The sequence below is a fragment of the Excalfactoria chinensis genome, chromosome 2 (genome assembly GCF_039878825.1).
Source record: "Excalfactoria chinensis isolate bCotChi1 chromosome 2, bCotChi1.hap2, whole genome shotgun sequence".
NCBI classification, from domain to species: domain Eukaryota; kingdom Metazoa; phylum Chordata; class Aves; order Galliformes; family Phasianidae; genus Excalfactoria; species Excalfactoria chinensis.
Window position 1 is genome coordinate 25,454,365 of NC_092826.1, and position 21,112 is coordinate 25,475,476.

At 39.1% G+C, this 21,112-nt stretch overlaps 1 protein-coding gene across 1 annotated transcript; it reads right to left on the bottom strand.

Annotated features, from left to right (window-relative positions):
• Nucleotides 1–782: 782 nt before the first annotated feature.
• Nucleotides 783–16,790, bottom strand: LOC140247675 (carbonic anhydrase 3-like). The gene is made up of 7 exons (XM_072327492.1): nucleotides 16,588–16,790; nucleotides 15,919–16,116; nucleotides 9,428–9,546; nucleotides 8,495–8,587; nucleotides 7,522–7,587; nucleotides 5,939–6,094; nucleotides 783–1,969 (listed from the first exon to the last, which is right to left on the bottom strand). Exons 1-7 carry the CDS (start codon nucleotides 16,631–16,633, stop codon nucleotides 1,850–1,852), a joined length of 798 nt encoding a protein of 265 aa, XP_072183593.1. The 5' UTR covers nucleotides 16,634–16,790; the 3' UTR covers nucleotides 783–1,849.
• Between the last annotated feature and the right edge of the window lie 4,322 nt (nucleotides 16,791–21,112).

A 21,112-nucleotide genomic window follows, 5' to 3' on the forward strand; every position in this document is an offset into this window, starting at 1 on the left:
GACCTCTCTGGGAAAAAACACATTTAATCAAGCATTTTAAAATATATGCATATATATATTTCAAACATAAGAACCACCACAGGCTTTCTGATTGTAATCCCGAGTAATTAGAATTATACATAACTATGTCAAAATCAGAATTTTATATGTGCAACATAGAAATTATTAACTAACTCATTTGAATCATTTCACAAGATGGCTGCAAATGAGAAGCAAAAAACGTAAATACTACAGTGCAACACACACGGAATTTTCCTAGCCAACATACTGCCTAACTGAAGGAAGAATGCAAGGTACAGAGACGGTCCAGAAGCACATCCCCTGTCACATGAGTAAGTTCAGCAATACCCTCCTGTCCTAGAAAAGAGTAGCAAAGAATTCACTCATGGCACAGACACTGCAGAGCTTTGGATTTTCAGAGCTGAATCTAAATTACCATTCAAATTAACGGTTTTAAATACAGACTGAACTTTTCCAGCACAAAATCAACTTGTGAAGGAGATGATTCATGTGATATTACAAGAAAGCCAGAGACAGAAAAAGGTGATCTCACTAGAAGAATTGATGTGGATCTCTCAGCCCCATACCACGTTTAAGATGTTGTTTCCTTGCAGTCATATAAAATATTTTCAGTACTCCGTAAGTCCAAGTTAAAAGTCTGAAAATCCATCAATCATCAATTTTCATGAGAACACATTACAGTGGATGCTGAAAAGTCCTTCTTTAAAGTTTTGTTATTTTTTCATGCTCCCAAAAGTGGGAAAAAAAAGCCATGCAAAACTAAAATCCTTAAGTATATGTATTTATTAACATTGGGTTTTTAAATGCAGAGATGCTGTTATTTCAACTACAGGCTTACAATCCTGCTACATTGCTCCTGATGCCAAAACAAAAGAGAAAGAACACCTGGGTCTACTGCCTTTTGATCAGGAGAGTCAAACTGTGCATTCAGATATTTACGCACAAATCTCATTAATAGCAGAATCAGTTATATTTGCACATGAACAAAATAATTGCCTCAAAAAAGCACTAAAAAAATTAAGAACTTTTACTATTTTAACAATCTTTTAAGAGAAAAGCTATTAGCATACATGGAGAAAATATATATATTTAGAATACTCAGATGAAGTTCTCAAAATAAACGTCACTTTGACTGTTATAATGTTGAAATACAAACTAGTCTTAATATGGACAACCAGTTGTGACACAAATAGAAATAGCTCTTCATCAATTCCATAGTTTTATCTAAGTATCATTCAGTGAATACAGTTTTCAGAATAGATCTCTGTTACACCTGTCCTTTGTTTTATCAAGTTAAAAGCTGACTTTGAAATCAATGGTAACAAAGCAATTTGCTATTCTTACATATTTAATATGAATATCAAATATCAGCAGTGCTCTCATTTATTGATGTGCATAACTGGTGCAGCACAGAGCAGAACACGCTTAATCTGAAAGCAATTACTGAAAAACTATGGTTTTATTTTGAAAACAATTACTTCTCTTTACTGCAATCTCTTTAGTTTGTAATAAAGCAAGCACCAAGAGACACAGGCAATGGGAAATGCTTTTATATTCATTAGTAGCATCTTCTTTATTCCTTCATACTAACAACAAAAGCTAATGCTGAAGCAGTTATGAAGAGCCTAACAGATTTTTTATTTCCATTTTAATAATAGGACTTTCAAATGGAAATTTTATCCTCTGAAATTCCCATTTCACATCTCAAAGTTTCAGCCTCCAAACCTACACCTGGAGTCCTGTACTAATGCAACAGAGGATCCAAAGCTGGACCATCTCCTAGTTCTAGGGATCACCTCACTGAAGGACAACAAATCTGAGCCAGGTCCTAAAGGAATGATGCGCTCACCATCCTGAAATACCGAGGCTGAGTTGGGCGCCAGTTATCGACCAGGGGGAGATCAGGTTCATTCTCAGCATTCTTTGATAAGCTACGGAGTTTCGCCATCTGCAGGAGAGCAAAATCAAAATGTGGTCATGGAAATCCCTTGGGATCAAATCCCTAAGCCCGGTATTTAAATGAAAAGAATGGTCCAGATCCAGAAACGGGATAAAGCCTCCTTCAAATTCTGAGGACGTTCTTCACCCTGTCACCACAATAACTGCACTCACCTTGTTTTCCTACCAGTAATATTCTTTGAAATAAGAGACAAAAAATGGGCCATGTGTGAACAGCATTGTGAGAAATTAAGTGCATTGTCTACAGAACTGAGAACAGCTACAGAAATAGTAGGAAGTCCTCAGAATATGGTTCAGAATATCCTCAGAACTGGCTCTGGGCAGCCGGGTCTGGTGGGTGGCGACCCTGCACATGCACGTGGGGTTGAAACTTGATGATCACTTAGGTCCTTTTCAACCCAGGCCATTCTATGATTCTATGAATATGTGACTAGAACAGCCTAACAAACTTCTACTATTAGCTTATGTCCTAATAAACTTCTGCTTACTTTAACTCCACCTTAATCTTTGACTGTTTACCAGCAACTGGAATTGGAAAGTGTTAAAGGGTGTAAAGACTAAATGATATACTAATTCATTACTTCTGTGGTGGGTCTGTAGCAAAGGATATATATATCCTGCTGCTGAGACAAATAAATTATTAGTTAAACCTGGATAATGACCTGGTCAAGATAAAATGCTATAAAAATTCTGCCCATATTCTTCAAAACCACATCATTCTCTTCTGCTGCTGCTCTCTGATCTTCAGAAACACACACCCACTCACAGATACATTATGTTCAGTTGTTGCCACTGCCACATAAGACACTAGACAGAAAGCATATCAGCTGTGATTCACACACTTGACATTTCCCTTTCCCTGGCTTACTTTGAAGAGGATGCATATATTTTTCCTTGTGTACACCTGAAAATGTATCCCCACGCACTTCACAAGTTAAATTTCCTCACAACCAGCTTCAGCACACTGATGTATCTACCTTCTATAGAACAGAGTTCAAGCCTAATGGAAGCAGAACTTCTGTCTGGGGTGTAAATCCACATTCACCACAACTCTATTCATTCTAGATTATGGGTTGAGCCAGCTCATGGATCTCAATGTTGTCCTTCACTGCAAAGCTTAGAAAAAGCGTGAGCAATGACAGAATCACATTTATACTCAATATGCATCAGGTAGGTTATTCATCTGAAACTAAGTTTCCTATTTCAAATGAACAGTAATTTGTATGGGAACAGTAGGACATGAAAATAGTTCATCAGTTTTGTTAACACTGAAAAAGTACTATTAGAGAAGAGACTAGTGGTTTTCATTACGTTTTGGAAGATGGGTCCCACCCAACCTGGCCTTGAATGCCTCCAGCTACGTAAGGGTGAAAAAATGAGTTTGCAATTGAATAGAATTATTCCAAAGTTAAATCCTACCCTTTAATGAAACTAAACCTGAACAGCCAGGCTGCCCATATTACATCTATCACAAAGACTTCTGGTGAACTGATTTTTCCTGCTGAGTACTGATTCTCAGTGACTGCACTTATGCTTCTATCTAATATGCTACTACTGGCTGGCTACAAAAACATCCAAGCGATCCACATGCACATGCACTTAAAATAAATACTAAATAAATAAATACTGCAGTGGCAGCACACTTTCCAGGATAAGAGATAATGGGTAACATGATTGTGTTTTTATGAATACATTATAAGGACTGCAGACACTCTGGAGTAAGAAGAGTCTATTGTATATGGCACCATGTACACACTGATAAATCTGCTTCTCAGGAAGAAGCCTATGTCCAATCTCTGCACAGAAACATCCTTTTTAACTTAAGCACTCTTTTTTTCTGCAGTAGGACCAGTTACAGATCTGCCTGTATATGTCCCAAGACTCACCAACTTCAGATAGCTGAAAAAAAGACTACAATCCAAATAGATCAGTGACCAAAGAGCCTTCTGATAGAGCTGGATCAATGGCATGATTAGCCATTTCTTGCCAAACTCATTTTAAATTAGGGATTCTCAGTAATGACTACATCTTCCCCAACAAAATCAGAGTCAGAGTCAGAGCATATTTGTATTTTTCACACAAGTATCAGCTCTGAAATATCCCATGTATTTTAGAATTTGGATGGGCAAAGAAAAAGGAGACAGATAAATTCAATAAGCTGTGAAAATTACACTGTAAGTTATATGAATACATTACCACGTTTCACCTCTTGCCAGCTAAGGTTCACATCACAGTATCACAGTATCACAGTATCACAGTATCGTGCGAGTTGGAAGGGACCTTAGAGATCATCGAGTCCAACTCCTGGGATTCGAGCCCTCTGTGTAGCAGAGCAGCACTTCTACCCCCTGCGCCACAGGGGGGATTCGAACCTGGGCCTCCGGTGTTGCAAGCAGCACTTCTACCACTGCACCACCAGGGCACAATACCTGAATCATACCTGAATTCTATTCTTCTATTCATTCATCATACCTGAATTCTATTCTTTGAAAGATAAAAAGCCAGATAAATACATAGTAGCAAATAGACTTTTTTGTGATACATGCCCATCAATCAACAATGAAATTCCTTATCACCTGATGATCTAAGATGAAAAGTTATGCGTCCACAAATACTACATACATAGCACGTCTGTCACTTGATTAACATGCAAATTTCACTATGCTGAAGTCTTAAAAATTGTGCTATCACATCATTACAGTCTGTTAAATAGAGGAATAATCTCAGATTTAAAAACTTAGGAGAACCACTGGGTGATAAAAAAAGGGCATTCAAATGTACATAAATGAGAGTGAGGGAGAATGAGCATTAACACAAACACGCTCAGAGAATTTGTTGAAAAATCCCTGCACAGTCAAAATTGTTGGTGTAAACCCAACAACAACCTTCAGCTAAATGTTTCAATGCTCCCATTTAAATGGTCTCAGAACACAGGCTAATAGCTAGAACTTTCCAGTATTGGGTCTTGGAAATGCAGGGTTTAGAGCTCAGTGTAAAATAAAAGGTGCAAACCACGTGCAGCTCCTTCCTTTACTATTAAAAAGAGGACAGGAGGACACGGGGAATCAAAGAGAACAGCCTCTTTTCTTTAGCTGATGTCACAGGAGGTCTTTTGTCCACGAGAGCATTAACTTTCTATACTATTTACATTCTACAGTAATTACTGTAGTAATTACTGCATGCTATCAATCCTGCCTCAAACTGTTAACATCTCCATTGTGTTACAACTTTCCTGATTTATAAAGCACTCTGATATCTGCTCACTGAAGCCCCCTTTCTGATGGGGACATTGAAACAATCAGCTTTATTTTATTATCTGGGCTCGTGATGTCAAAGGCGGATGTTGGTGGTATGACAGTAGAGGCTGAACCTTCTGTCAATATTCCATTACATTCTGTTGTCAAGTGACAAATGGCAGCAGTGGGGCAGTCTGAGAAAATGGCATCTGACATGGAAGTGCAAATGAAGCCAAGGTGTGTCACTGAATTCCTCCATGTAGAAAAACCGGCACTTGCTGACCTTCATCAACATTTGCTGAAGTTTACAGAGATGAAGCTGTGGGTGTGAGCACAGTGAGGTCGTGGGTGGTGTGTTTCAGCAGTGGCAACAGTGGGTCACCTCTGCTAGTGCAGATTCTTATAAGTGTGGTATGAAGGCTCTTGTTCATCGCTGACAAAAATACACAGTTAAAGGTGGTGACTATGTTGAAAGATAGTGTTTTGAAGCTAAGATTTGCTTTTATTGTGTTCTTTGTATCTGCTGTAGTTTCCATGGAAATAAACAGGAGGCATTACTTTTGGAGTGACCTACAAAGTTACAAAGGCATTCAGTTCTTCACTGTACTTTTAATCATGGAACTTCTCACAGAAGCACCCAGCTTCACTGCCAAAAGAATCAGAGCAGCTTACAGCATGCAACTAAAATGAAGTGAGTAAAATATTATTTGCTTGAAGCTTACCTGGTCAGAACTGACTATGATAGGCTCTCGAAGAACAATCCAAGTGATGCACTCTTCACAAGGTGGAGTAGTGAAAGAACCGTGGTATGTCCAGTAGTCGTGGGATTTCGGGAAAAGAATTGATGGATCAAAGTTTGGAAAAGGAGCTTCTTTTCCCTTTAAAAAACAGCAAAAACAAAAACAACAAACAGATTATACGCCAACAAAAAAAAACCTTTTCAACAGCTCTAGTCAAGATTAGGTAAAAATTCAAGCCTGGCTTAAAAAACCAGCATGACTCTTGTACATTAAAAACACATGCGTGGTCTGAAAAAAGCACTCCTCTAAACAACACAATCACAGAATCATAGAGTTGCCTAGGCTAGAGAAGACCTTCATCAGGAAGTCCAAACATTAACTTTTAACATTTAACTTTTTAGTCTGAGGAAGAGAAGGCTGAGGGGAGACCTTATTGCCGTCTTCCAGTACCTGAAAGGTTCTTACAGTGAGAGTGGGGCAGGTCTCTTCTCACTACTGACTTGTGACAGGACGAGGGGAAATGGCCTCAAGTTGCGCCAGGGTAAGTTTAGGTTGGATATTAGAAAGAACTTCTTTACAGAAAGGGTGGTTAGGTACTGGAATGGGCTCCCCAAGGAGGTGGTTGAATCACCATCCCTGGATGTGTTTAAGAGCCGTTTGGATGTGGTACTCAGGGATATGATTTAGCAGAGGTTTGTTGTTTTTTAGAGATGGGGTACTGGTTAGGCTGCGGTTGGACTTGATGATCTTCAAGGTCTTTTCCAACCTGAGTAATTCTATGATTCTATGATTCTATGAACTTGACCTACCAAGATCCATCACTAGACTTCGTCCCTTTGTGCCACGTCCATACATTTCAAATAACGATACAGTACAAAGGCAGCTGGACTGAATAACTCTCACGGATGGAGAATGACACAACTCCATGGTAATATTTTTTAAACTTGACCTAACTCACGTAAAGCAGCATTCAGTACCAAAGTGTCTCACTCCTTTCTGCTCTCTTCTTTCTGGCCTGCTTTCTCATGGCAATTCTGCTTATGTTTTGAATCGGGATGGGTCACTATACAGTGAAGTATGACATACTTAACATTTTTAATATTTGTGTTGATAACAAAGAAGACAGCCTAGCAAATGTATATTAATGGTGAGATTCTTAGCACATGAAGTTTTCTGAGACACAGATGCCTAGTTAGTGGCACTCCTAGAGAACCATTAAGCAGACTATCTCAAGGCAGAGTGAAGTATTTTCCAAAGGTGCCCTTTCCTCCTAGCTGTCTACCTCAGGATTAATACATGTCTAGTTTCAGGAGAGTGAAACTTGGTGAAATGATTCTCATTTTCACAAAATGTTGCAAGGTCAATTAAAGTCAATAAAGGCTCTTATGAGAGCAGGAAACAAAAACAACTTTTCTTGCTAAGGAAAGTTACCCTTGATTTTATTCACAAATATACTCTGGCAATGTTGCAAAGTACAATTTGAAAACTACAAAGTCATGCCTCTTGATGTTTTTTTAATCCTGAGAATTCCCAGCAATCTTATTAAAACACCCCAACATTGTTACCTTTGTTTTGATAGCATTTATTTCTTCAAGAATTCTTTTCATCTCTGGTTTGGGTGTTTTCCCTACCTGTAAAGAAGAAACAGTGACCAATCCAAAGAGTTCTGCTCGTCAGTTTTCTTCTTTTTAATATTCTTTACATGTGCATCCAAACATAAATCAACTATTAATTATTAGGCATCAACCAAACCTATAACTCCTACCAGATAAGTAAGATACGTCTTCTGTCTGTACCTTCTGTCTGTACTCTAATAGGTACTGTGATTCAAATGAGGAAATTACATCAGTATAGAAGCTCAGCAGTGCAGATAATTTTGCAATGCAGTAATTCCTTTTGACATTGTAGGCAAAGAACTCTTCAGATTCAAGTATAGACTTAGGAAAAGTTTCACACTAGTGTGAAATTGAGACGTGATCATATCTACTGTTGACAACTGCTCATTTCAGAAAGATGTTGATCTTTTTTATCTCCAGTGTATATTAATCAAACAAGACATAGCAAAGGCCTGTATTTCAAGCTAAGACTTCATGCCTCTAAAAGGATTAATTTTTTTTAAGGATGAGTTACATGTATAGACTGTGAGTTAGTTTTGCCTGGGAAAAAGTTCACAAATAGCCTAGAAGTAATACCTGTCCTTGAAATCAGCCTATGACTAGCACAACAAACAGCTGACTGCTGTTGGTCCAAGGACCACTACTGACACTGTGTCCCCAAAGCAGGGGAAAATACATCTGGATTTACAGCTTCCACCAGCCACATAGTGACACTATAGCTGCTGGGACAAAGTACTAGATACCATTTGAAATAACATGACTCATACTCTGTAACTTGAAAAGTATGCACTACTGAAAGTCAAGCCCTTCAGTGTGATATGAACTCTAGAAAATATATTCAGAAGGTTTCGTTTTTATAACCCTGCAAGAATAGAAACCTCTACAGTAGCTGTACAAAGGAGGAACAAGAGCTCCTACTTACTTGCAAAAAAATGGCCAAAACAGCTATACCATCTGTTCTTCTCACAGCATCAAGGTAATTACTGTATTTTGGATTCCAGTGTAATAAATGTAGCTGAAAATAAAGAGATAAAAAGAAATCCATTACTGAGTTGTAAGCCATTAGAGGCTTCATATAGAGTTCTTCATGTATATGACAAATTTTGGGGCCACAAAAAATGAGGACTAGGCCTCAACAATTTAGACAGCAGTTGAAATATGAATTATACCAATCACACTATCATTGAGAATATGATTTTTATTAAAATAATCTACAAACATATATAAACAGCAAGTAATAACAGAAGCCTCATCTTGAAGCTAAAGAAAAGATATTTAAGTAGGCAGGCAGAATATACATGTATATCAGTAATTATCTATCTGTACATGATTCATTTTAATTTTTTTCACAAATTACAGCAATTTTAGCAAAGATTTCATAAGAATATATGCTCTATTATTAATCTACAGTTCTTATCTTCTCTTACCACCCTCAAGGCAGAAAATCAACGTAACATATATTTTTATTTCCATGGCCATGATTCTTTCTTTTGCTTTCACTAAGATGCTACTCCTTCAGAATAGTGTTTTACTAAGTTTGCATTGCTTCTCAGTAATCTTGATGCCCTATTTTTCAAGCCACAATGGCTTGAAAACATAGGAACTTTTGCTTCAGACAGTCTTTTTCTTTTCTTGCGTTATAAGAATTACTTTAGCTCACAATCATAATTATTTTAACTCGCAATCATTAAGAATCCATGGAAGAAGAAGAGATAAGATAAAATATAAAGGAAAGATAAATTAAGTTTGACCTACTTGAAAAGCAGACAAATCATAATTCTTGCCTACTCCCCCAAATGATAATGAGAAATATTAATTTATAGCCTATTTTAAAGCAAGAAGTGGTGGCACTTACCTCTCCTGCATATCTCACTCCATTCACGACGTGCTCAGAACCATGGTCATCAGATGAACCCCAATGAAAGTGAAGCTGACGCAGCCGGTAGACTCCCTTAAGTGGCCCACCTCTCAACACTGTAATTGACAATCTGCATCAGCATTAGATTCGGATAGATATACTTCAACTAACTTTTAAGAAATGTAAAGAATTTTAAAAATATTTACATACAATCACCATATGGAGGTCCTGCATTCCCAGAGTGCCACCTACACTTTGGAATTTGCAAGAGCACTTCAGGCAACCATTTTCAGCCACAAGCACTTACTGGTACCAAGTGCCTAGGCTTTCATTATAGTCAACTGAGATCATTGTTTTAATTCTACTGTGTAAACATGAGCAAGCTGAGATATGCTGAAGATGTCTGCACATGGCAGATGTGATACAAGATCTGTAGGAGAACTGTACACTTCTAAAGCAGCACCTGGAGCAAATCGATAGACATTACGTCATCAAAACCAGCACAAGATACCTATCATTTAGGTAACTGAAATAGGCTTCTAATCAGAACAACTGAACTGCTAAAGTAATTCTGCTTGCTTTAAGCAGACACTGGGCAGATGGTGAGCTGAACTGCTCTCTAGACTCCACTGATTCAGTGTGACTCCACCTCCAGTGAATAAGATATGAGTTTCGATACATACCTCACCTACATTTAAAATCCCACATAAGACACCTAAGCTTAAGTGTCTTAATGTCCTTCTAAATTCCATCTAATGTTTACCCATGTCAAAGCACACAAAAATATCCATGAAACTCTATAGACTGTGTCTGGTACAGCAGACAAAAAAAAAGCTAGGAAAACATTGATGCTGCTTCTGTTATAATGGCCACTTCTTCTGGCTATGGTAACAGCAAATGAGCCAGAAAAGCAATCACAGAGAATGCAATCTATTGTCCTGAAGAAAATTTCAGCCTGTGACAAGCAACAGTCTGTATTCTAAATAATCTCAACACTTATGCAGCAATGGAAGTGGGTTTCAAAACAACCCACACTAAATAGGGAAGAACTTCTCAACATTCATAAAATATTAATTAACATTCAACTTTCGTTTGTATTATTTGGAGATAAATTAATAAGCATTCCATTCAGCAGTTCACAGGAAGAGGCTTTTATAAGCTAAATACCCTTTAGTCTGGAAAGATAAGGAATAAAATTCATGGTCACCTCAAGAAATAAATGATTGAGAACGTAAGGAATACATTTTATTGAATATTAAGAGCAGGCTGTTACTCTCCACAAATGACTTTTACATGTTCCACAGACATGCAGTACCAAGACTAATGCTGACACAGATACGGTAACAGTAGTAGCTAACAAGGCCATCAATTCTCCATTAAAATAGATCTGTAAAACCAAATAATCCAGTTTAAGACCAAAATGTGTCATTATTTACACAGATGGGCCATCAGCAGACATTTTTGATCGGGTATTGTGTGAAGCTCTGCATTACCTCATGCCAACACATCCCTGCTTCACTCCTCTATAAATAGACTAATTTTTACTTAGGACATTTTGAGCAGACAGAATGATGCAAAGATAGTGATACCTATAAATCAACATTTGTCCACAAACAAAAAGGGTTGGTTTTTTTTTTCCTGTTTCATTCCAAGTGAATTGGCCAAGAAGGCCAATGGCACTCTGGCTTGTATCAGAGCAGACAGCAGGAGCAGGGAAGTGATTATTCCTCTGTACTCAGTGCTGGTGAGGCTGTACCTGGAGTACTGTGTTCAGTTTTGGGCACTACAGGAATGACACTGAGGCCCTGGAGCATGTTCAGAAAAGGGCAATAAAGGTATGAAGGGTCTGGAGCACGAGTCCTATGCGGAATGGCTGAGGGAACAGCTGTTGTTTAGTCTGGAGAAGAGGAGGCTCAGGGGAAACCTTATTGCTCTCTACAATGATATGAAAGGAGGTTGTGGTGTGGTGGGGGTTGACCTCTTCTCCAAGGTAACAGCACTAGGACAATATGTAATGGCTTCTAGTTGTGCCAGGGAAGATTCAGGTTGGATATTAGGAAACATTTATTCTCAGAAAGAGTGGTAATGCACTGGAACAGGATGCCCAGGGAGGCAATGGAGTCACCATCCCATCCCCAGAGGTGCTCAAGATAGATGTGGATGTGACACATAGAGACATGGTTAGCGGGCATGGTGGGAGTGCATTGATGGTTGAACCAGATGATCTTGTAGGTCTTTTCCAAGGTCAGTGATTCTATAAGTGTGCAGTATAAACAAACAAACAAATAAATATGAAATGGCAATTTAAGTAGAAATTACCACAGTAAATGAAAGTCTCCAATGCTTTAAGAAGTGTAAAATAAAACAGTTGCAAGAATGAAGTTTTCTACCATCTAGAACAAAACAGTCCAAAGCGATGCCTGTAAAGCTCCAAGTTAATGAAAGGAATCTTCGTTTTGGTTAAACATGTGGCTTAGAACATAAGTTCTAGATTCATTCTCCTGGGATCATCCAATATACCAGTTAGAAAAAGAGTATTTGATCAGTTCCAGTAAAAAAAAAATCTCACTTTTCACTTTATCCCTCATAAACTGAGCAGCATGAGACAATGGCTTAATACACCTTTTATCATTGCCAGTGTGGTCAGTTGGGCAGGAGCTTTCCCCAGAGAGAGCAAAGGAGAATGCAGCCTAGGACAAATTATATCTACACAAACACCTTCCCTGGTGGCTGCAAAGACATTCTATGGAACTGGAATAGCATAGGGAGCACCAAACAGACTCATGAAGCCAACTGTCTTTATAAACAGGACAAGAACTGCTCTTACAAGGTTCACCATCCTCACATGCTGCCAAATCCATAAAGCGGATTCCACAGTGAAATGAAATTAGTAAGGCATTACCGCAAGACAATTGAAGGCCACAGCCTCAGAAGGCCCTTAGCTGTTCAAGCATTTATAGCGTCAACAGTAATGCAGAAGTCCAAAGTCAACAGAAACCCAATTCCTAAATCCCCTGAACCCAAGCCCTGCACTGCTCATTAACACTAAATAACTTCATGAAGACAATACAAATGATAAATGTGCTAAGCACCAAAGGAAGAATTTATCTTTGCAGCCTTTGGAGGTATGCAGTATACCACCCAGTGGTATGCAGCATAGCTACTGGGGTACACAGGCACTGGAATTAAGCCGTGCTATTTCTGTAACACCTACTGACTTCTTCTTGTATCACTTCAGTACCCAGGAATCAACAAAATCTACAGCATGCACAGATACACTTGTCAGTTGAATTTACTGGGTTTTGTCCTCGTTGTAGAACAAGTCAACAAATACGCTTCTTCATCAGAAGCTGATAATCAAAAACTTATTTTATTTTTAACAGAGATAAGTGAGATTTCCCACAAGGTGGTACTCTTAGACATGGCGACCACAAGTGCTGGTCATGCTAAACAAGAAAGATAAGCAACAAGCTCTCACTATTTACAGTAACAGTCTGCCTTTGATAAGAAAACAAGAGATTCTGCCAAAAGCATCAAGACAGCCTTATAAAAAGTGCGCCTGCACAGTGGTACTCCAAGCCCTTAAATGTCATCCATCAGAATCTCATTGGAAGGATAAGCAGGAATCCACTTTGGCCAGTGAACCTCCATAGAGTATATTAAAGAGATAACAAAAGTGCCATTTCACATTGCCTTAGCCTAGCCTATCTTTCTCCAGCAGCTGGGGCTGTGTTCCAGAAAAAGACTTAAAAATCTTCACTGCTTATTTAATGATTGAACATTTGGTCTATCCCACTGCCCACAGAAATGACAAATAAAGCTACAGTCATTAGTGCTAATGAAGTTAGAGGCTACAGAACTCATGCAACATCATGACAATGCTACTTCCAGCTGGATGGTATCAGGAAGCTCCTCTGGTGCGAATATTTTTGGGAATTCTAAAAGCAAAAAGACTCTACTAGTAGAAATAACACTGCAGTGCTATTCAGAACAAAACAGTTACCATTGGATCTAAAAGAATACCTGACTTGCCATTGCAGCCAAGAAATGTGGCATTGCCATGTACCTGATGAACAGGTAGACTGCCAAAGTACCCCAGAGTGCAGGGTTTTCTTGCGGCCACCAAAAGGTGGCACAACCACCTTCTTCAGCGTAGGTATGGCAAGAGAGACAACTGAGTCCACAGTGATCTGTTAACTTTCACAGACAAGCAGCAGAGACACAACATAGCTCCTAAAGCAAGTATCTGTCAGGAACGTCTTCAGTTATAAAGCTGATTCTTGAAGTAAACCAAATATATAAACCCCAGGAATAGGTCCAAAGATAAAGCAGTACGGCCCTCCGCAACATAAAATGTTAATTACACTGGACTGCACTTTTTCCAGAAAGTTCTCTCAAATAATTTAACAAACTGTCCAAATGGTGAATATTAGAAGCTTTCCTGGTAGAGAAAATACAACGAAAGTATGACTCTGAGAGGTCATTTGCAATTTACTTAGCAATTAGGGAAGGTATAGGTCTATTTCATCCACCACTAATGAAAATCTAGATTAAGCACAGACCACAAGTATGACTGTTCTAAGCAAAAAAGTTACAGTAATAAGTCCTTAGTTTTCTGGCTAACTAAGAAATAATTCAGATAGATAGAATGACAGGCAGATAGAATGGTTTTGTTCCAAGGGAACGAAATATTTAATTTGTTATGATTGTTATTGTATAGTTTTATAGTATGCAGCAGGTGGTTTCTTTACAGAGAAAATAAGCTACTGTACATATCAAAAGAAACTTAAAACTTGCTCAAGTCGGTAGGAGCATGCACAGTGGAATTCGTCCTGCAATTAGCACTATATTAGAAAAGGAACACCACCCACAGACTGCAGATAATGGTATAACAAAAGGGCCATAACAGTAAACACTGGCTGTTCCTTGCCTTCAAAGACTTCAAAAATACACCTACTTTTCTTCCAATGAGTCACTTTTTATTTCTGAGATCAGAAAACAGCAGTTACTGAGTGGTTTATCTGAAAAAGAAATTCAGCACATTCCAAACCTTTCTGCTCTTTCTAGCTGCAGTGTATGTATTGCTGTACCTGTACATTCCCCATCATGCACGACTTGAGTAACTGTAACACTGACTTTAACGCAAGAGATGCAACGGTTGATATATTTGATGCTGTTCCAACATGCAGAGAAGATGGTTAAAAAAAAGTCAGCAACAGACGCAGAGATCCTCGTAACTAATGTGCAGCGCCATCTGACATTAAGAATAATATTTTAACTAAATAATAGCAAATATTCCCATTTTGCTACAAAGTTAATCAAAGACTTCATATTCATTTCTGAGTTATGATAACGTATTAACTAGTTCTCCTCACCTAATACATTTTTATACTCATTTTTCATGAAATCCAAGTCATTGAAAATCCAGCTTTAATTAATGCATGTAGATATTAAAGACCAACAAATTTATTAGCCAAATTTCTCCTACGATTTCTTGCAGTCAATGTTAATTATATATTAAGCTTCATTTGCCACTACAGTATAATTAAGTGTAAGTCTGTGCACTGCAGAAGACAGACTTCCAATATTTTACTAAAATGGCCATTTTTTCCTTACCAACTCATGTGCTATAAATAACACAAATCTGTTGAACTCAATAAAAGAAGAAAGAGAAAGGCATGCATTTGATTTTTCCCTTTTATCTCAGTACTAATGCAATTTCATACTTCTTTAATGCAATGTTTTTTCCTTTGAAATATAGCCAACAGTATCAACATGAAACTGCAGTGGTTACGCCAACAAGTTAAATACTTCTAGCACCTGTTGAAGAGAACAGACATAACTCTTCTAAATACATGGCCCCACTAACTCTTAAAAGGTATTCATTATATACTGAGCATACACTTCATCTTAGTCTGAGTAATAAGATTAAAGATTTTGTATATCAGAACATTCTGGACATTGAAGATGAAGCGTTGGAATTTCTCAGCCTTCTAGTTAAGATAAAATCTCATGAATGCTAAAGGGCATTTTAACTGATTAAAGTTATAAGGTGGCAACATCTGGTCCATTTCTTCATTTATCAGAAATCATACAAGTATAGTTTTCAGATATTGTGACAGTTACAGATGTTCTTCTGGGCATCTCAGATAGCCTTATATGCAATTCAGTCGTCACAGTCCTCTGTGTCTCTAGGAAGCAACACAGCAGCACTGGCCTTTGCAATTGCAGAAACTTATCCTTCACCTGAACCCATCCCTGCATCGAGCTTTTCTACAGCTCTCTTAATTCCCTGGGATTTTACCTACAGACTTCAAAAGTAGTTTCACACCTTTCCTGTCAGATGTGTGGAAGGCACAGAATTCTGCATGCCACACACAGGCTCTACACAAGGACCTTCTGACAGCCATGAGCACCCAGAGTACTCACCCAATTCGAGAAATATATGCTAATATATAGCAGCAGCTCAAGCTGAAAACAAGACTAACCTGATCTATCAAAAGAATCATCAAACACAACTCTGCAGGTTTTCCCGTTATTGAGGATGGTCTTAGCTGCACCAGGATCGTAACTAGCAAACCAGGGCAGCAGGGAGCGGTCATAGTGCACGTCTTTGTTATTGATCTCAATGGGGGACTGATGGCGTCCTTTGGCAGTAGGGTAATTTTTGTGCCACTGATCAGGTCCTAGAAAATAAATAAATAAATAAAATCAGAGAAACATTATGAAAACAGCTTCCAGCTAGGTAAGAATTGCATTGTTTCTCAAGGAATGGAAGGTTGGCATTGCTGAGCTACGTCAGTATAAGTATTAATAAGTGGATTACTAACAGCAGGCTGTTAGTCATGAGCTGTCAAGAGCGGCACTGTTGCGAGCATTTAGATCATTCTAGCTGCAACATTACTGCACAATATTCATATGAACCCAAACTCAAATCACAAACTGCCCTTTTTTCCTTACTAGGAGCCAGACAACACACCAAGTGAAAACCAGAGGTGGATTTGGACCGAAGTCCATCAGCGCCCAGAAACACGATAGGATACACCCATTGACCCCGCCATGACAACACATAGTCAACATGAGACAAAGCCCGCGGCAGTCAGTGGCGGGCAGCTGTTAGTGCCGGCCCGGCACGCCCCCGGCCCCCGTTCTCTCACCGTCGTCGCCGTCGTAGCTCCACGGGTAATAGTTGGGGTTGATCATGGCGCCGCGCTGCCCCTCGGCGCCCCTCGGCAGCTCCGGCGGGACAGCGGCTTGGCATCACGGCGGCTTTTTATACGCTCCCGCCAACTCCATGCCCTTCCCCGCCGAGAGGAGCAGCGTCGCCTCAAGCCCCGGGGGCGGGCAAAGCCGTGCTCCCTCGCCCCGCCCGCCCTGGCTCCGTTGCGTGGGGCCCGGCGGCGACGCGTGGGAAGGCTGGCATCCCTCCTCAGCCGTCCTCAGGTGCACGGGGATGGAACCGTTGCTCGGTGCTGGGAAGGCCACCCCAGGGGGCAGGTGTGCTGCTGCCTGCCCCAGAGAGAGGGGGATGTAGGAGCGTGTGAAGCAGCTCCAGACTGTCAAAGAGAGCAGTCCAAATACCTTCGCAGATTTGGACAGCTTCAGGCCAGTGAGCGGCAGGAGCTGTAGCTTCCATCAGCTTAGTTAGTTCTCCTTCTCAAACGGGTGCTGTGGTTCACCTGTGTAGCAGTATGGGCCTGCCCTGCTGCTCTGCCACCACATTTCTCCAAGCTTGCTGGGCTCTTTATGGCTGTTTTTGGAAAGCCTGCTGTCTGTGAGACTGCATCAGGATAGATCAGACTCGGAGTCCCCTGAGCTGTGTTTTCCCCACCTGTATGTATTACGGCATAGATTTAAAGGTCAGCTGAGGGTGAGGCACCACGTCCAACAGCTCCTGTGTGCAAACAGCTCTCACAGATTCACACCCATCCCCATAAAATTTCCACATATACAGCTGGAATCCAGCATGGCTCCCCAACGTGCTGCCTGCCAGTGTTAACATAAACAGCGTCTCAGTGGAGTTAGTTGTACTTGGCCTTTATAAAGGGACTGCTGTCCTATTGCAAGGGTTCTTAGACAGTGCACATCCTGCCTGCTCCAAACAAAACCTTAATTGTCAAATTAAGCACGAGATCTGTTTGTTTTGCTTCGGCTCTAATTCTCTTTTCATTTAGCAGGGCGTTAATGCATCAAACTGCACTTAAAATTGTGAGCATACTTAGCATGCGTACGCTCCTTAGGTGACTTGTGTGTGACACACAGAACTCAGATGGCTTCTAAGAAATATTCAGTGTTCTGGCATAACAGGAATTATTAAGAGAGTTAGATAAGATAGACATTAGCACCAGTGTTGTAAAGTGAACCAAGGGACTAATGAGGCAGCAGAAAAGACATTGCACTGAAAAGGGGAACTACTGTGGTATAAGCTTTAGTAGACATTCTGTATAATATATATATATATATATACATATATATGTTAATAGTAATGAAGGGGAAATTACATCTTTCTGTACTTATACTTCAGACGGGTATACATCACGAAATGAAAAGCGTGACTGAAGCTGAAGAACTAAGTCAGCCAGTGAGCAGATACAGATAAACGAGTAGCCAAGAAACAGAGGCAAGATTACTTGGAGGCACCCAAAGTAGTCTATTAACTTTTTACTGGGAAGGTGGGGACATGAACACTGTACACAGGATCTGTGTATTTATGCCCTACAGAGCATATACTATTTCCCACTTCCTCCTTCTGTTATTCCTGTTTCACTGTCTTCTCATTGCTTTGCCCCACAGACAAATCTCCAGGTCAGGGCATCTTTTGGTGACTCAGAGTATACTTAACTGTTTTCCGGATGGAACTACATTGTGAACGTAGCCACAGCTCATATGAAGTAGCCAAAGGCTATGAAGAGAACCCTGAAATATTTATAAGAACCTCTATTTCCAGTCCAGCATTCAGTCACCTGAGACCTATCTCTCTTCTCATTTTCCAGTTTGTCATTGTATTTTTGTTAAAACAGCTTTATGTTGTTTCTTAAAGCCAAATTAGAAGTAAGTCAGGGAAACCACAATGAGAAGATGCTTGGGAAGGAGAAAAAGAAAAGGAGTTCTGTTGTATGTGTACAGGCTCATGCATTGAAGCTAATTCACTCCTGTATTCTGCAGAAAGTCCCTTAAATACGTTGACCTTAGTAGCAGAAAATCTCTTTTTCTGCTGAAAGAAAGCTATTAAAAATCTTTGCTGGGCTTTTTAATTGCTGGACATGGCCTAAGTTGTCTGCACACTACAGACAAGAGAAGTGTTATAAGTAAATGTATGGATGGCATTGAAAACAAAAGTGACAATTAAATTTAGTCTAAAATGGAGACTGAAACTAAAAGAATTTTCATAGAGCAAAATGACATTTAGTATTGGACAGTTACATATCCCAGTCTGCTACAAACCATGTTTCATTATGCACATTGAAGCAGAGATACTAGATTAAATGAAATACTGTTTCAGGCACCATGGCAATAACTGCTTTTAAAGTGGTAGGAGTTACAGGAGAGGAAAACCCAAATATATCAACATATTCTCTATGTGATCTGCATGGAACTCTCTATGGCAAAAGAAGAAAAAAATATTTTCCCCCAAAATACGCTTTATTCACATGCACATTTATAGACTCTATTACATCCTAGGATTATTATTGTTGCTATTTACTCCTTATGTTTAGCAGTAACAGTCAGAGGACATATCATGCTATATATCTCACAAATACATAATAAGGCTCTCTTTAAAGGCCCGAAAGACAGGTGGGAAAGAGGCAGGCAGTCAGTAAGAGTAGCTCGGAATTACAAAGCAATTTAATGACAGTTTGATACAGGATTCCAAGACTCTTGATGATTTATCCAAGGCACGGATCACTAGAAATTTGAGTTAAAAACAAAACACTGTTCTTCTAATTTCTTGCTGAGATACAGAAATTTATTTCAAGGCAGAATTCAAGTCACAATTTGATGGGTCCTGTCCTTGTGCTGGAACTAGTAAATATAGTAAATACTGCTGCTTTAGATAATGGCAACAAGAGATAAACAGATTTGATTTCTGATTTAAAATCCATTTAAATAGTGCTGAGTTCAAAGATAAAAAGCAGGCGTGAGGTTAAGAAGTCACCAAACAACATCAATCCTTTAAAAAAGTAAACAGGCACATTCAGTAGGCAGAATCCTGTAAGCTAGGAGAATATCTGCTATGATGTTATTGTAAGATTACCCACATGGCATGCACACTGAAATCGAAGTTTCCATTCAAGTATGAAATTTGAGTTGATCTATCTGCTCATGTCTGCTTTAGCACTGAGGCATTTTTTAGAATTATAGTGCAAATCTTGCCCCCAACCTACATTTCTGAAGGATTTAAGTATATCAGAACTGAAACTGTTCAGCAGTATGGCTAGTTAGAGGAAAAGTCCTTTGACAGAAAGAACAGCATGAATCCACATTGCTTACATGTCATGGAGAAGTGCTCAACAACAGTATCTTCTGTGTCAGTATACTAAAAACGGTGGGAGAGCAGATCTGCAATTGTGAGGATCCATCAACCAAATCCTTGATGCATCTGGTGGTGATAGGGACAGAGATACAAAGACTACTTCCAGAAATAGATAATAGGTTGTCTTTGCTCGTGTTTCATAACCCACTTCCATAGAGTGGAGGAGGTTGCTATTTCTAGCAATCCTGACATAGAGATTCCTCCCAAATTACTTTGTTTAAATTTTCTAAAGAGAACAGGAATTAGTGCAAGGTCCTTGACTGATTAGCAGACTATCACCTCTATATATTGTTTTCATCTCTCTTGATTATTCGCTTCTACTTACATATGTGTAAGATAGAAAATAATTAGCTCAAGAGTGTGTAGTCCCATTTTGATTGAGTGCAAGAGTAATTCCAGTTCAAAGAGGCAGAGGCACATAGCTGGCCAAGAGATTTAGGCAGGGCAGTTACATTTGCTTCTCATACATTTGTTGTTTGGACTTTATACTTAAGCTACGTGTTTCCACATAATACTAATCATGGTTAAAACCAGGGCTTTGTTAGGGGAGGTGGAGAAATGATTAGAAGCTTATTCTGAATTTGTATCCATGGCATGCACAAAACTGTTTTAATAATAGGATAACTACATTCATAGGATCAGTCTAAGAATTGCTGTATTTCTCAGTAGCATAAATCTATCCATACTGACATTTTACTGAGGACATGAGAAAGAAGCTAAGAAGCTGTGACATCACCTAGATGCATCAGAGGGTCAAATTATACAGTCAGAGGAAAGACTTAATATTGCCAGTCTCTTTCTTTCATAATAAAAAAAGTGAACAGTAGGATATGTCTGGTATTTTTGTAGATCCTGCTATGAAGCCTAGGAAGAACCAGGCCCTGCTGTATTAGCTTATTAACCAACTCTCATCCAAATCATTTTGTTAATTGCATGCTTTTTTTTCAGGACTAAGTGAGGAAACAAATAGAAAGATTGATTGAGAAAGTCTACTATTGCACTAGAGAAATTCATTCTTCCATTATGAGGCAGATCAACTGCAATATGCAGTAAGATAAGACTTCTATTTCATTATGTGCTTCTACTTATAACCCAACAGAGGATTTGGCTGATTCATATAAATACTGATTTATACCTGCATTTTCAAT

Coding starts and splice junctions, on each gene's coding strand:
- LOC140247675 (XM_072327492.1), bottom strand. CDS start 16,633: ATGATCAACCCCAACTATTACCCGTGGAGCTACGACGGCGACGACG. Junction 16,117..16,587: donor GAGCTACGACGGCGACGACG/GTGAGAGAACGG, acceptor TTTATTTTCTAG/GACCTGATCAGTGGCACAAA. Junction 6,095..7,521: donor TAAATGCTATCAAAACAAAG/GTAACAATGTTG, acceptor TGTTTTTTAAAG/GGAAAAGAAGCTCCTTTTCC.